General features: G+C 44.1%; 2 protein-coding genes across 4 annotated transcripts in view; one reads left to right on the top strand and one right to left on the bottom strand.

The window, feature by feature from the left end:
- Positions 1 to 4,772, top strand: part of LOC311046454 (UDP-N-acetylglucosamine transporter-like) — a 17,667-nt gene extending 12,895 nt beyond the window's left edge. For all 3 annotated transcript variants that reach the window (XM_084058764.1, XM_084058765.1, XM_084058763.1), the window contains 5 exons: positions 55 to 177; positions 676 to 850; positions 1,157 to 1,275; positions 1,735 to 1,868; positions 3,143 to 4,772. In XM_084058764.1, coding sequence (XP_083914890.1) covers positions 55 to 177; positions 676 to 850; positions 1,157 to 1,275; positions 1,735 to 1,868; positions 3,143 to 3,233 — 642 coding nt within the window. In that variant the 3' untranslated portion in view covers positions 3,234 to 4,772. The remainder of the gene's footprint in view (positions 1 to 54; positions 178 to 675; positions 851 to 1,156; positions 1,276 to 1,734; positions 1,869 to 3,142) is intronic.
- A 6,006-nt stretch (positions 4,773 to 10,778) lies between these two features.
- Positions 10,779 to 15,842, bottom strand: part of fam78ba (family with sequence similarity 78 member Ba) — a 219,886-nt gene continuing 214,822 nt past the window's right edge. The window contains exons 3-5 of the mRNA XM_084058767.1: positions 13,918 to 14,283; positions 13,200 to 13,479; positions 10,779 to 11,434 (exon numbers count right to left, since the gene is read on the bottom strand). Coding sequence (XP_083914893.1) covers positions 11,192 to 11,434; positions 13,200 to 13,479; positions 13,918 to 14,252 — 858 coding nt within the window. The 5' untranslated portion in view covers positions 14,253 to 14,283 and the 3' untranslated portion in view covers positions 10,779 to 11,191. The remainder of the gene's footprint in view (positions 11,435 to 13,199; positions 13,480 to 13,917; positions 14,284 to 15,842) is intronic.

The following is a 15,842-nucleotide window of genomic DNA, read 5'->3' on the forward strand; positions in this document are numbered from 1 at the left end:
ACGCTGTTTCTCATCAGTGTATGTGTGGGACGTATATACGTGTGACCCTTACAGGTGACGTATCAGCTGAAGATCCTCACCACAGCGCTGTTCTCAGTCTCCATGCTGGGGAAGAGGCTGGGCTTCAACCAGTGGTCCTCTTTGCTCATCCTAATGGCCGGGGTGGCACTAGTCCAGGTACTGAACACACTCCATCCATGGAGTTTAATTAAAGTTAATTAATTCTATACATATCCCCAAAACTATTGGGGATGGTTTCTCCATCAGAGTGTCTCATTTCAAGTTTTTAAATGTACAAAAATCTTTTGAAAATAGCAGATCTACAGGCTCACAATACGTCACGATGCGACGCATTGTGAACTTGTAGATCGGCAATTTTCAAATAGCCAAAGTTTAAATAGGGCGCAGAAGTGGTTAATGTATGTATAATTCTAATCTACAAAGTAAAAGTAAAAGTAGAGTATTGCAAATTACTGGAGTATTGCAAATTGGAAATACTCCAGTAAAGTAAAAATTGCACTTAAGTACAGCTGAGTAGATGTACTCAGTTACTTTCCACCCCTGGTTTTAGTGCTGTGTATTCATTTATTCACAATGCCTGTGTGTGCCTCGCCTACTATGTGCACATTTTGGCCCTGACTGAGTAATAGTGTGCGCTTCCTTTACAAACCACAGTGGCCTACAGACGCTATAGGCAACTCTGAGCAGAAGGCGCTGTCCGCGGGAACCCAGTTCATAGGCGTGATGGCCGTGCTCATAGCCTGCATCTCCAGTGGCTTTGCTGGCGTTTACTTTGAGAAGATTCTCAAGGAGACTAAACAGAGCGTGTGGATCCGCAATATACAGCTCGGTGAGTAACACAGTGGGTTATCTTATTTGTGTAGTGTGCGTGCGTGCGTGCGTGCGTGCGTGCGTCCGTGCATGCGTGCGTGCGTGTGTTCTCAGTTCATTTGCTTACGTTTTTCAACTCAAATACATTCGAGTTGAGAGGTTTGAGTTTATTGAGTGCCTGATACTGATAGCAGAGTGAAGTCTCCTTTGTTATGTCCTTGAGTGATGAGTTGTGTGCGTTTTGTCTTCTAAAAAATGTCAACTAAAAGCCCATTTTATTCTCTTTCTCTCTCTCTCTCTCTCTCTCTGTTTCTCTCTATTCCAGGGTTGTTCAGCTTCGTGTTTGGCTTCACAGGCATGATGGTGTATGATGGAAGCAGGGTGTCAGAGGCCGGGATATTTCAGGGATACAACAGAATCACGTGTACAGTCGTGGTCTTACAGGTACAGGATGTGTCATCATGTCTCTTTTCACATATAAGGCAAAGTTCACAGAGGTGCAATGCACACCAGTCCTTTAGAGCATTGGTTCTCAAAGTGGGGTCCGGGGAGGGGGGGGGGGGGGGGTAACAGGGGGTCCCCAGCAAAATGTGTTAATTTAGCGTGACAATCATTTTAACCACTTTAACCATATTTTATACTTTGGCTATTTTTGAAAAATCCCTGGTACAAAATATTTTTGAGATGGGGTGTGTGTGTGTGCGCGTGCATGCGTGCGTACGTATGTGAGAGTGTGTGTCTGAGTGTGTGCGTGTGCTTGTGCGTGTGCTTGTGCGTGTGCGTGTGCGTGTGCGAGCGTGTGTGAGAGAGAGTGCGTGCGTGCGTGCGTGTGTGTGTTTGAGAGATGAAAGCCCAGAATATATTCCAACGCAGTGTGTTGTTCTATGTGTTGCATGTCGGCAGGCTCTAGGCGGTTTGGTTGTTGCAGCGGTCATTAAATACGCCGACAACATCCTCAAAGGGTTCGCTACCTCCGTGTCCATCATCCTGTCCACGCTCATTTCATACTTCTGGTTGAACGACTTTGATCCCACTAGGTAAGCCCATGCCTGCAACTACAAAACACACACACATAGAAAATATGTCTGAGCGCTATTTCTGCCTCACAAAGATAATATATGAACCTTGTTTTTGTTGAATAATTAAAGGTTGGATTGTAATCATTGCTATAGAGCATACATGGGCAACTGGCGGCCCGGGGGCCACATGCGGCCCCCACCTTCACTTAATGCGGCCCCAGTTTAATATCAGAATACTGACATATTATGGATATCAGCTGTTACAATTGCAAACATGACCCGCTTTAATTATTTCAGTCTATATTAGTATTAATGACAAGTATTAAAATTCTATTGTCTTTTTTATGTCCAATGTATTCGTATTTAAGTTCATAAAGTTAACATAAGTATAACTAAATGCATTTGACATTAAATAAAAATGTTACTTTCCAGGATTCCAATAAAAAAATGCAAAAAAAATCTGGATTCCAATTTAAAAAATAGCCGATCTACAAGCTCAAAACGCGTCGCAATGCGACGCGTTTTGAGCTTCTAGATCTGCTATTTTTTACTTTTGGGTGACATAGAATGGCCCGAAAGTATATGCAATGTGGCCCTCTGGAGTGAGTGTGGAAATAGAGTGGCCCTCTCCATCATCAAAGTTGCCCACCCCTGCTATAGAGTGTTAGTAACAGGGATCTCCTAGTCTCTCCTGGTCTTTGATAAACACAAAATACATTTTCAGTTTACAGGTGAGAACATTTTCATTCATGAGAGAGAACCCCACAAACGCCAGCTTTTGTTGCAGTTCCAATTTTGTCATTTTGCCATTTATTTGTTTCATCACTTTCAATTTGACTTGTTCATCCTTTATCCTGTATGAGTTCTCTCTCCTGATTTGATAAAATTGGTATCCCAACCAGAAAATGGGTTTTCTGTTTACCAAAGAGCTGGAAAGATGCGGAGAGTGGGAGACCCATGTTAACACTCTATAGCAATGAATGCTATGGGCATATAGAGCTATTTAACAACAACAACACTAACAATGTTTCATAACTTGGCAAATCAGACAGCATTAACGTTAAATCCTAATTTAGCCTTTTTAGCATGATGGTGACACCTGTGTGTTAGGCATGTTATAGGTGAACATTCTAAAAATAGCAGATCAAATAGCATACAATCTCACAACACATCGCATCATATCGCATTGTGAGTTTGTACATCTGCTATTTATTTTTTTTAAATGTTGGAAATATTCTGAAAAGCGGCTTACGTGGTTAAAAATGTAAGCATATCTCTGTTTTTTCCCTCAGCGTTTTCTTCCTAGGAGCGATGCTGGTCATTGCTGCAACGTTTCTCTACAGCTACGAGCGCAAGCCTGTACTCAGCACCACCAAAGTATAGACCACCAGCAGAGAACCTGGGTTCGAGCGTTAACTATCTCCTGAGGAGAAGAAGAGACGGACAGAGCAACGGTCTATGAAGTGACAGAGCAGGCGGGACAAGGAATTGACTTACGCGGAGGGTGACATCTTTGTCAAACCACGGTAGAAACACAGCTGGACTATGTGCACAGCATGTCTGTCCTGAAACAATGCTGATTTGCACAGGAGATGGAGGTCATGTGGACATTTCATATGTTTACTATTGTTACTGACTGCGACATTCAAATGGATGATAGGGGTGTAATGGTACTAAAAGTGCAATGAGACTGATGCTGTGACAAAAGCTTAAAAAAACACCAAGTGTGGTCTTTGTTAAAGTATTGCTCAAGCCACACTGCATGAATGAAAAGGCTAGGGTTTAAATAGCACAAGGAAATGGTTAACACTAACAGCTAATATTTGTTTTTCCTTCCATTCCCGGAACGGAGCAGGATTCGTGGGGGGAGAAAAAGGGAGTGGAAGCAGTGAAATAAAAACATGATTGATTGACGCTTCACTGCGTCATTGGAGCGTTGAAAAAAGTTAAGCCAGCTCAACTTTTTTTCGTAGTGTCATGCCCGTCACACAGTGACAAGTGAAACATTTTGTGTCTCGCGTCATGTCGCTGTAGCCCGTCAGTCGCTGCTAGTGTGAACGCAGTATAACACACTTCCCATGACATTGTTGCTGTTAGGCAGAAACCTCTTATCTCCATATTTTAACTTTTTGTGTTTTTTTGTAAATTAACGCCACATCACACAAAAGCATCAAAAGTAGCAGATCTACAAGCTCGAAACGCGGCACGAAGTGACGCGTTTTGAGAATTAGAATCCCGAAAAGTAACAGTTTTGGACATATGAGGTTTCCACCCGACAGAGACGACATACTGTATAGTGTTAAGCCTAATTTATGCTTCATGAGTCGCGCGCCAAAAATAGCTAGGTAGACTATTTTGGGCATGCGATACTGTTGTGCAACAAAGTATAAATCGGGCTTTACCCTGCGGCTTTCGGTGAGCACTAAACAGTTAACTCTTGGAGCTTTTAATGAGGAAGTGATTTGGCCTCATGGGGCCAAGTGGAATCCACAGATGAAGTCATAACCTCCCTGCTGTTTGGACATGAATGCTTTTTATAGTTTTATATATTTAAACACATATTTATATTTTGTGGGGCTTGGGGAAAGGGTTTTTTATGTATATTTGTGAAAGGGTACTGAAGATTGAGCTATATTTGCTACTGATGTACAGTACAGTATGAGCAAAAGGGAGTGATTGTCTCAAAGAGAAAGCTGCCGACATTTCAGGCAGACTACTCCATCTAGTGGCACAATGAGGAACTGCATGTTTGCTGCATTGAGGTGGGGTTGGTTCTACTGAAAGATGCTGAATGTCCTTTTTTAATGTGGATTAAAAGGGAAGGGAATTCTTTGACCTTGAATGTACACAATGCAGTTATTTGAAAAATGCATTAATGAAGAAAAAAAAGATAAAGCATAAATAAATTAATTTTGAAATGTCTGTTATGTCGAAAGATCTAAAGGTGCTTTCTTCTTGATTCAAAGTGGGATAAATGTTTAATGTGAGTCCCATGCCTCCCTCTGCGACCCTCATTCCCTCCCTCACACACACACACGCACGCGCGCACGCACGCACGCGCGCACACACACACACACACACACACACACACACACACACACACACACACACACACACACACACACACACACACACACATACACACACAGAGCCCATGAATATTTTGCTTCAACGGTGTCAGAAGCACTGAGCTCAGAATCAAACCGGCGCACTGGTCTCTATAGCAACAGATGGATGAATGGGCTCGGCTGCCTTGACAAAAGGTAGATCAACTGAACAATTGTAACACTTATTTGACATTGAAGCAACCGATATTTTATCCAAAAATAACCAAGCCATTCGTATATGGATATAGTCAGAATTAGGTCAGGTCAGGAAAACGGTTGGCTTTCTCGTTGTGTTCTTTTTCTCTTCTTGTTACTGTATCCATTTGTGACTCTTTGATCATTTACAAATGTTAAATTTGTACAGTACACTCTCAAGAGTTAAATGCGCAGTAAGTGATATTATTTTGTTAAGTGTTAAATAGCTCTATTCTGAGAGTAATCGTTGCTATAGAGCGTTTCTTCAGTTACAGGGGTCTCCCTGTCTCTCCAGCTCTCAGAAAAGGCATTTTCAGATCGGGATACCAAGTTTATTCGATCAGGAGAGAGAACTCATACAGATAACAGGATAAACAAGTTAAATCAGAAGTGATGACTCAAAGAAGTGAGCAGAAAAAGGTGGAACTCAATAAACCTGAAGCAGATAAATGTGTCCTCTCTACTGATTGGATGAAATTGGTAACCCACCTGAAAATGTATTTTCTGTTTGCTAAAGAGCCGGAGAGACGGGGAGAGCCCTGTTACTGAACAAACACTATAGCAATGGTTACTATCAAAATATAGAGATTTAACTACATAAACTTTGTTTTGAAATATCACTTACACCGCCTTTAGATGAACACTGGAGATTGGACAGTGACGGGATGGAGGTACTGTATATGTGAGGAGATGGAGCAACAGAAGACAGACAGGAAGGAAGGTGAGATCTGGACCTGGAGAGAGGCACAGATGGTACATCAGTCACGTGACATGAATTACGTGTGGACTGGCAGACGGGAACTTGGACAGGGACCAGAATGATCCCTGGACCCATCATGACCACGATACAGAGATACCTTAGCGGTGCTGTCAGGCAGAAACCACCTATCTCCATATCTTTTTGTGTTTTTTCTTAAATGAATGCCCTTCTTGATCATACTACAGTGTCACACAAATATTGCAGATCCACAAACTCGAAAAGCCTTTTGAGCTTGTTGATCTGCTCCTTTTTCTTTCTTTTTATTTGAATCCTGAAAAGTAACAGTTTTGGATATGGAGCCCCTGATGTCAGTTATACCCAAAGATCGGGTCTATGATGTCAGGCTTGGATGTTTCGGTTAGCTCCATATATGAGGCTCCAGGAGGGGGTTTCTGATGTCAGTGCTGGGTATGACAGTTATCTCCCTGTATACACGAATCCACTGAGCGCTGCCCTGTAGGCAACCATTGCTGCGGTGTCAGACTCAGTCAGCTGTTGCTGCGGTGTCAGTCAGCTGCAGTCACTGACTGCTCACGTTACTCTTTTTACTAACTTTTACTAACACTAACTTTACAAAGATGTACAGAAAATCGGGACGAACCACCTATGTCAGGTGCCAGTAGGCTAGTTTATGGCTGCTCTGCTAACGTCGTTACAGACGGACAGAACCGCAGCAGCAGCTGACTGACACCGCAGCAATGGTTGCGCCACCTACAGGGCAGCGCTCCGTGGATTCGTGTAGAGTTCCAAGAGAGAGTCTATGATGTCAGACTTAGGTGAAGGACCGTCTGCTGTGAAGGACGGAGGATTAGCGCTGACTGTGATTGATCAACAGTCACAGCTTCCTTCATTGGCTCCAACTCATCGGCTTTGTGGATTTGACAAACTTTGTGTGACATTCGTGCTACTGAACCATTAATAAGCGATAGCTCACACATTAGGTCTCTACTGTTACAGAGCAAGAGTTAAACTACGGTATGAGAAATGTTCCGCTGGACGCTGCATCTGAGTGGAGGAACAGAGAGATACAACCATTATGCTGCTGTTGGAGTGGAGCAGAAGGTGTACTACTTTGGAGGATTCTGTGATGGCAACATTAATCAGACTGATGTGCATGTTTTCAACACAGTGTCTTTATGCTGGGGGAAGTTGCCTCCTGTGACAACTTTAAGAGGCTGCGAACCACACAGACGTGAGAACCACACAGCTGAGAACCACACAGCTGTACTGATAGAATATATCATCTACATCCTGTGTCCTCACTGCAATGTGCTTTATGCATTTGATGTCGACACCCACAGATGGTTCAAACCCAAGGTGTCAGGGACTGTTCCAGAGAAGAAGAACCATTCAGCCTGTGTCTTGGGGAAGGTCTTGTTTATCCATGGAGGATGGACCCAGGATTATATGGCCACTAATGACATCTACAGGTTGGACACCACTACAATGGTCTGGTCGTTAATTAACACCAGAGGAACTTCACCACCTTTTTCAATATATCACTCTGCCACCATCATCGGGACAAAGATGTTTGTATTTGGGGGTGTAAGCAAGCAAGGGTACAACTACTATAACATAAGAGTGTTTGACACAGAGACCAACTGCTGGCCGAGCACACCTAATGCACATTTTCATCCAGAAGGACGCTTCAGTCATTCAGCCTTTACCTACAATGGAGAGCTGTACATATTTGGTGGTGAAGCCTATGGCCAGGACTTCACTGATCTATGGAAATTAAATCCAGAGACATTTTCCTGGAAGAAGTTTAAGCCCAAGGGGAAAGGACCGGGTCCAATGCATGGGATGTGCTGTTGCGTGGTGGGAGATCGTATCATCCTCTGCGGACGATACAAACGTGATGACCTGATCATCTTAGACTTGAGTCCTAGTCTTAAGACATTATGTAAGCTAGCAGTTATTCAGTACGGTCTGGAGCAGTCTGAACTCCCACACAACATCAGGTGGGAACTGGCAGCCATGACTACCAAGAGCATGTGAAAAGAAAAATACTCTCCACTAAAAAACAAACCAAAAAGAACAACAAACAAAACCAAAAAACGATGGATCGATGTTACAGGTCAATAAACCACAGATGACCTGAGCAAAGTCCACACTGCTCTTCTGTATTTTACAGTTGAACCATTAATAAGAATTCTTGTTTGGAACCTGCACCAAATTATCACCTTTTGATTGATGTTTGTGATCAATAACGAGACGATACAGGTTCGTTGGATGGGTCGCCATAGTTACACAATACTAGGTAGTTAGCTCCATATATGGAGCTAACTGACATATCTAAGTCCGACATCACGGCCTCCATCTTTGGGTATATTGGGACTCTATATATGGATATGACTGTCTCGTATTGACATCAGCGGGATGACACACGCACCGTAGCCAACGATATAAAGGCAAGGGAATCTCAAGAGTTGGATCAGATCGCAGGATGACCCCCAGCTGATCCTCAACCATCCATGTACCAGCCATGGTACCTGGCCGCCATGGCTGGTACATGGAAACTACATTAAGTAAATTAACAGAATTGTCTCTTTTAAAGACTACCTACTACTAACAGTTACCTAAGTTACATACGGTAATCAGGACCGATGTGGCATCCTGATGGTAACCATTTCACTATCAATACCATCCAACCGATCGATTGTGCTCCAATCCAGTGATTCTCTAGAAAGTGTTGACCATATTTTCTTTAAACATGTTTAAAGCTGTAATCTTATTTGAATGAATACAATTTTATTTCAGCCAATCTGTAAGGTAGAGTATGTTAATACAATATAACTAGAACATTTGTTTGGAGGCGGTCTCCCTGCTATTCCATGGAGACATTTAGACCCTTGTGTTGGGTAGGACACCTACTGGGACAAGTAGTACTGCCTGAAGCTCAAGTGAGCAACATCTGCCCTGGCAGTGGCCAAGTGGGGATTCTGTCTTGAATTTGCTCTCCAACGCAGGAGACCAGGGTTCAAATCCTGGGTAGGACATGAAGCAGCTTAAAGAAATGTTTCTCGAGCATTGCCTTATGAGGGAAAATAGATTAAAAGCAAACTTCAGTGGAATCTCCTGACTGTACCACAACAGCATAACTGTAGGCTGCTCTATCATCATTTTTTATTACAATATTTCATCAGCGTTTCAGCAACCCATGGAGAAAACAGCGCCTAGCCCAGGCAATTGATTAAGAATGGATCATAACGGCAGTTCCCTGGTGGTTCAAACGGATGGTGTGATGAGCAGCATAATGTTATGAGTTTGATTGTTGAATGTCACCCATTTTCTCTGCTCTCACTGCACAGTACAATCCTCAGCGTTAAATTAAAGTGGGTGTAAGTGATATTGTTTTAACAAACAAAAACATTGTGATTTTGTATTTTTTCCTTTAACAAAAAACATAACACCCTGAGAGTTGCAAATGTTAACCCTAACCCCAATGAACACTAAGGATTTTACTGTGGCACCTGTGGGGTCACTTCAACACTCAAAGTGCAAAACTTTACCAATCTATTGTAATGAGTGTTATTTTTTAATTAACATTCAAGGATTTTACGCATAGGGTCACTCTTTGCTGTTACGTTTGAATAAAGCAAACCATTCAAAGTAATCTTTTATAAATAAAAAAGAGAATAGATTGGAATGTCCTCATCCCAGACTGAACTAAATACAGATGCTAGTAAAGGAGTAGTTTATTTTTTGTCGCATTCCTGAGCCAATAATTTGATTACCGGTGGAAAGATGCTAATGTCTCCGGTAGGAGACTCGACCGCCGGTCATCAAATTATTGTCTTAGGAATGCGACAAAAACATTAAAATCTCCATGAATTCAATGCTTCATGGGGTGTGTAATTGACAGAAAATAAGTACTTTTTTGGGTGAACTACTCCTTTAAGAAATAGCCCTGTTACAAACCGATCTATTTGTCCTACTTTGAATATAGCACATCACGAATTGCACCTCCTCCATAAGCTATGGCTCCATTACAAATGAATACGATCCAAATACTGTATATCAAGCCTGTCACACCTTGTGGGTCTATTCTAAAACACTTTGTGTAAAATACACAAGTGTGACCACTGCCATGTGAAATATAGTCGTTGGCTCCATTCCAAATCAATAATGTAAAACCATACCTGTAGTATGGCTATGTTCCAATTAGATTTCAGCCCTCTGTAATGATTTGTGTGACCCTAATTCATATCTTATGAGCCTCTTATTCCTTTCTGTCACTGAAGTGTTATGGCGATGTTCCAATTCAACTATTTGGCACTTAATGTGATTGATTGAAAAATTACTTTTTTGTCAGCTGCATTTATTCAACATTTCAACCGCTCCATCTCACCCTCTCATAGCCTGTCAGTCAAAATAATATAACATCTGCTGTACCATGAGGTCTGGGGCATTACACGCTAGCGATGAAGATATGTGGTCCATGAATTCAAACAAATTAGTTTATCTGCCAAAAGAGAGTTGCAATAGATCCACAGAAAATTGAATTTCTGCACAGACATTCATTCATTCCAGTAAACTCCAGAGAACACTATTGCAGCAACTTTTTTTTTTCAGACCTTTATGCCAAGTGGGTGATCTTAATACAATCTGGTTGTGTGTGAGTTTTATCTTAACCTAACAGGAGATTCATATAATTATCTCTATTTAAATTTCTGTATGTCCTTAAACTGTGGTACTGAATGAGCTAAAAGGCCTTTACGTCCAGAATTGGCACTGAGGAGCTTTTGCCCAGCTTGCATGGATGTCACTTCGGACACAAGATCATTTCCATTCAAAATGTCTTCCGATAACAAGATGTATAAAAGAAATGCTATTTTGTGCCTTGTAAAGATTTATCTCTCTCGCGCTCTCTCTTTCATGCAATAAGATCTACATAATAATGCAGGAAGCAGTTCTCTTAAACTTCATTGGAACTTCTAAAAAACAGTGTTTTTTTTCCTGGTCAAAAGGCAGGCTCAATTCTAGTGCAGTTCAAAATCCGTCTGGGGCCAAACAAGCGTTGGCGTGGCGTAGGGCTCAGCTTGTCTTTAGAAACAGTTCTCAGTGGGCTTACATAATGACCCCTCGCAATTGGTCATTTCAATCTTAACTTAATAATGAGCCTCTGTCGTCTTCTTGGAGCACGGTAGGGAACTTCAATTCCCTCTTCTCCGGTAGGCTTCGCCACTTCATTACCTTACCGTTCCCAACAAACAACCTTTCGCTCTCTCTGTCTCTCTCTCCAAGTTTGTATTTTGTTTTCGCAGGTTGACCCCCTTTTATTTTGGCGGTATAACCACTAGCGGTGCCCCTCTGCGAGGCCTCCACATTAGCACCTGGGCGTCATTGGCGTTAGGTCTCCCTAGTGCATTGGGCGGGATGGGTTCCTGGTAGTTGAGGATGTGGGGCTGCTCCTGATGCGGCCGGCCCACCAGCGAGGCCCGCGAGCCCAGCGGCATATCTGGGTCCACGGCAATGTCTACGCGCATCCGCCACCGCACTGTCTGAAGCACAATGCGCTCCTGGGGGACGAGAGAGAGGAAGGTGTTATGTTAGTATATTTGATATATCGTCGCTGTCAGGCGGAAACCTCCTATCTCCATATTCTAACTTTGTGTGTTTTTTCGTAATTTGACGCCCTACTTGATCATACTACAGCGTCGCACAAAAGTATCAAAAATAGCAGATCTGCAAGCTCGAAATGCGGTGCGATTCGATGCGTTTTGAGATTGTCGATCAGCTACTTTTGGCGTTTTTGAGTTTGAATCCTGAAAAGTAACTGTCTTGGACATATGAGGTTTCCACCCGACAGAGACGATATATGATACGTGGCAGGCGGTGTACAGCATTGGGCATTAGAGGCACGGTCTATTTTAACTTCATGACGAGAACTAGGCCCTGTGTTTCACACAACAGCTCCCGTTATGTATCCTTTGTGTCCTCTCTATTCCACTGGTTCTCAATGTGAGGTCCGGGGACCACCTGGGATCCAAATGGGACCCTTATGCGTCTATAACTCAAAGAGGTAAATGATCACTGTGGATATTGCAGTGTAGACTGGGGTAACACAGATACAAATGGTAGTCAATCCGAGTGCATGGCCTCATGCATAGCAAACTGGGGGTCCTTGAAATTAAAAAGGTTTAGAATCACTGATCTACTCTTGGTGCTACTTATATTACAGCACCTTGCTGTTGTGGTGGAGTAATGCACTTAGCAGATCAAATGACACATGTCTTACATGTGTCATTTGATCTGCTAACTGCATTACTTCACCAGTAAATGCAGTAAATGCCCTCATCTGCCATAATAGATAGAGTATTACTTATTTTCAAAGAAAGCGGGCTGCAGTGCTCGCTTCCGTGATACTGCTTTAATAAAATGATGCAGAAAAACACAGGCTTTAATGGCATTTGACCTGACAGGACAGTGAACAGACTGAATGTGGAAGTTGCAGTTATATAGTATAGGTTCTCAAACAATTCCATGCCAAGGACCCAAATTGCTATGTATTTGGCTGCAAGCCCTCATCTGAAGCCATTTTGTGGCTGGGACACCCATAAGAGAAAATGTGTGTAATTGTATCCAAATGTTTGCACAATTCTTCAAAAACTAATCCAAATTCTTTGAAGCTAGACGATCTACAAGCTCACAATGCGTTGTGAGCTTATAGGTCGCTATCTTTGAACAGCCAAAGTATAAAACGGGGCTAAACTGATTTTGATGCAATATTATCTGGGCTGGGGAGCCCCTGGAACCCAGTCAAGGACCCCTGGAACCACTGGTATAGACAAGGCTAAGCTGATCGTCGGTCGGAGACACTCACCACCCCAGCCACAATCTGTTCACGCTGTTACCATCAGGCAGGCGATACTGTAGTATCAAATGCTGAACAAACAGACTAAAGGGACAGTTTCCACAGCCTGGCTATCAGGATGCTGAATAGGTGCTGAGTCCTGTCGCCTTGTCAGTCTTACATCGGTACTGGCAATTATGCAGCCGGTGTGTTATGATTTCCCCCCCTATAATCCCTATTTTGGGCATGTCATTATAGGCAAACATTTCCAAAAGTCTTCCAAAGATTTTCAAAAATGGCAGATCTACAAGTTCACAATGTGTTGCTTTGTGAGCTTGTAGATTGTTTTTTTTCTCCAAATTGATTAGAATGGATTTAATCCTTTTTTGACAGAATGTCAATTACATTTTCAGTAATCGGTAGTCTGACTCTCCAAAATTGGGATCGTCATCGGACCCAAGAATCTGGCATGGGTCAGGCTCTAGTCCTACCTTGGTGACGGAGTTCATGGCGACCAGCCAGGTGATGAAGCTCTGGTCTCGGGTGATGTGTGTCAACATGGGCGTGTTGCTGTTGCTGATGGGCACGGCCCAGGTCACGCTGGGATAGAAGTTGTCGTTCATGCTGACGGTCAGACGCGACGGCTTGGACGTGGGGCCCGTCAGGGTGACCGTCTCGGTGGTGTTGCCGTACCAGGGGTAGCTGACACCGTCCGAGTCGCTGATGGCCTTGACCCGGCCCTCACGCAGCTCCGGTAATTCCCAGCTGGACCTGCGGCAGCGGGCAGAGAGAGAGAGGAGGACAGACTGAGAGATTCACTGACAATAACAAGCTCCCAGGTCTTCTGTCTGCTGGTGTGTGTGTGTGTATGTGTGTGTGTGTGTGTGTGTGTGTGTGTGTGTGTGTGTGTGTGTGTGTGTGGGGTGGTTCCAGAATCAGTTTTATGGTCACATGATGTGAAGGTGGTGGGGTCGACAAGGATTTTTATATATAGGCCTATGTATGCAAACACACGCACGCACGCACGCACGCACGCACGCACGCACGCACGCACGCACGCACGCACGCACGCACGCACGCACGCACGCACACACACACACACACACACACACACACACACACACACACACACACACACACACATACACACACTCAGCAAAGTGAGACCACTTGACCACTGCACCTGTCACATCACGGCCCAGAACTTACATGCCAATGTCCCCATAGGTGTTGTAGAACTCCATCTGGGTACAAGCTTGGATCCACCCCACCACCCAGGTCTCATTCCGGGGCACCGGTGGCATCACGATGCCCGCCGAGGCCCTGAAGTAAGGCGTCTTGTAACGCAGGACGATGGGTGAGTTCTCTTCGATGACGGTCGGACACTGGTCAATGGATGCCGACACCTCGTACACCACGATGTTCTCCCGTCTGATTCGAGGCTTGCACGCGATGCTCTGAAGGCAGCCCATCGTGCTGGCGAGTAGCAGAGTAAGCAGAACCGGAGACAGGGGGAACCAATGACACCTGACCCGTATGTCCATCACATCAGTCCCCTTCGGGTTCCACCCTTGCCTTGAAGAGCAGATCAGTTCAATTGGCCATAATCGCCGTTTGGGTGTGAGGGAGAGAAAAAATAAATAACGGCATCACTCTTAAAGTAAACCCATAGCCACCATTCGATCAGATATAAAAACATCCAGAATCATTTGTGGAGCGGATGGAAGGTATCCCAGGTCTCTGCAGCCTCCGTTCCCCGTGCTGTCTGCTGACTGCCGCACTGCCCTTGGTGTTTGTCCCCAGAAGCTGCAATCCGGCCTCCCCTGGGCTGCTGCTTCCCCACCGCGCCGCGTCTGACGGCTCCTTTATTCCTCACTGTCGAGTCCACGCGGCCGGCCGAACGTCGGTGCCCCTTGATCCTGATCCTGCTGGTCCGGTGTCGTCGGCTCTGTGTTGTCATGTCAAGCGGCGACGTGCGGCTCGGTGCGTCAGTGTGGGGCAGGAGGATGTCTTTGTTTGAACGGTGTACGGCTTGCCTTTTAGCCTACATCTGTGCGGAGTCGATCATGACAGGCTATAGTAATAACAGCACTACCTACCGTCCTCTTTGGCCCGGCACACGCACGGGATTTCAGCGTGTATACACGACGAGAGCGAGCACTCATCACCCGAGACGCAAATCAGCTGTAATGGAGCGTTTTCCTCGCGGCGGGGCTCCGGTCTTCAGGTGCGTAAAGAAGGATGCATGAATGGTGCATCGTGGATGGAGGCAGCGAGACGCATAAATAAAAAGGCACACAAGATGGTGAATGATCCATCCGCCCGTCCCTCGGTGACGCGATGAGTCGCCTTATATAGCCATTATGTTAGTGTATATTATATTATTTATATTATAATAACCCCATCATCGCTCTTGTTGATCTTGAATTGGTAGAGAATGTTTTGCTCGGCGCTGTTCAGTCAGGGTCGGTGCTGATGCTGCTAGAGCCAGGCGGGGAGGGGGAGGGGAGGGGCGGGGCCAGGGCGGGGTGTCATCCGACCTCTGCATTAGGAGGAGGGATGCCAATGATTATTTTTTGGTGTTGTTCATATTGTCAAGTTTTTCAATTGAAACACATTATTTTATAAATGGTCGAGTTGATTGTCTTTTATTGAACATGTGCTATTTGGTCTTTCCAAAAAACGATAAGGCAAGTGTAAACAGCCGTACAACCGTAAAGCTAACTAGCTATTATCAACCTTCTCTTAATTTTTTTGCTACATATCATATCCGTTCCAGTAAATTTGCTCATCAGGGCGTTTAAGGCCTTCTTACTATTATATTTGAACAGTATAAAGCATAATTCTAAAAACACTAACTTTGTGATTAATACTGTATTTAACTTACCCTCGAACCAATTTTTGTAATACTTATGTTCTTCTGTTAAAGGATCACCAAGGCTACCACTTCACCTATTGTCAACCCATCTTCATATAATTAGTCCACATTAATGCTCATTAAATAAGATGGCTGAGGCACCATGTCTTCTAGCTGTGTCTCAGAGGAGGGCTGTGGACAGTTCCAAAACCTGCCGACCAGTGACAGTGACACCATCGGGAGGCTGGTTTGGAAAAACAAAACGCGACTGAAAACT

This window comes from Gymnoscopelus microlampas, assembly GCF_963454915.1.
Source record: "Gymnoscopelus microlampas genome assembly, chromosome: 5".
NCBI lineage: Eukaryota > Metazoa > Chordata > Actinopteri > Myctophiformes > Myctophidae > Gymnoscopelus > Gymnoscopelus microlampas.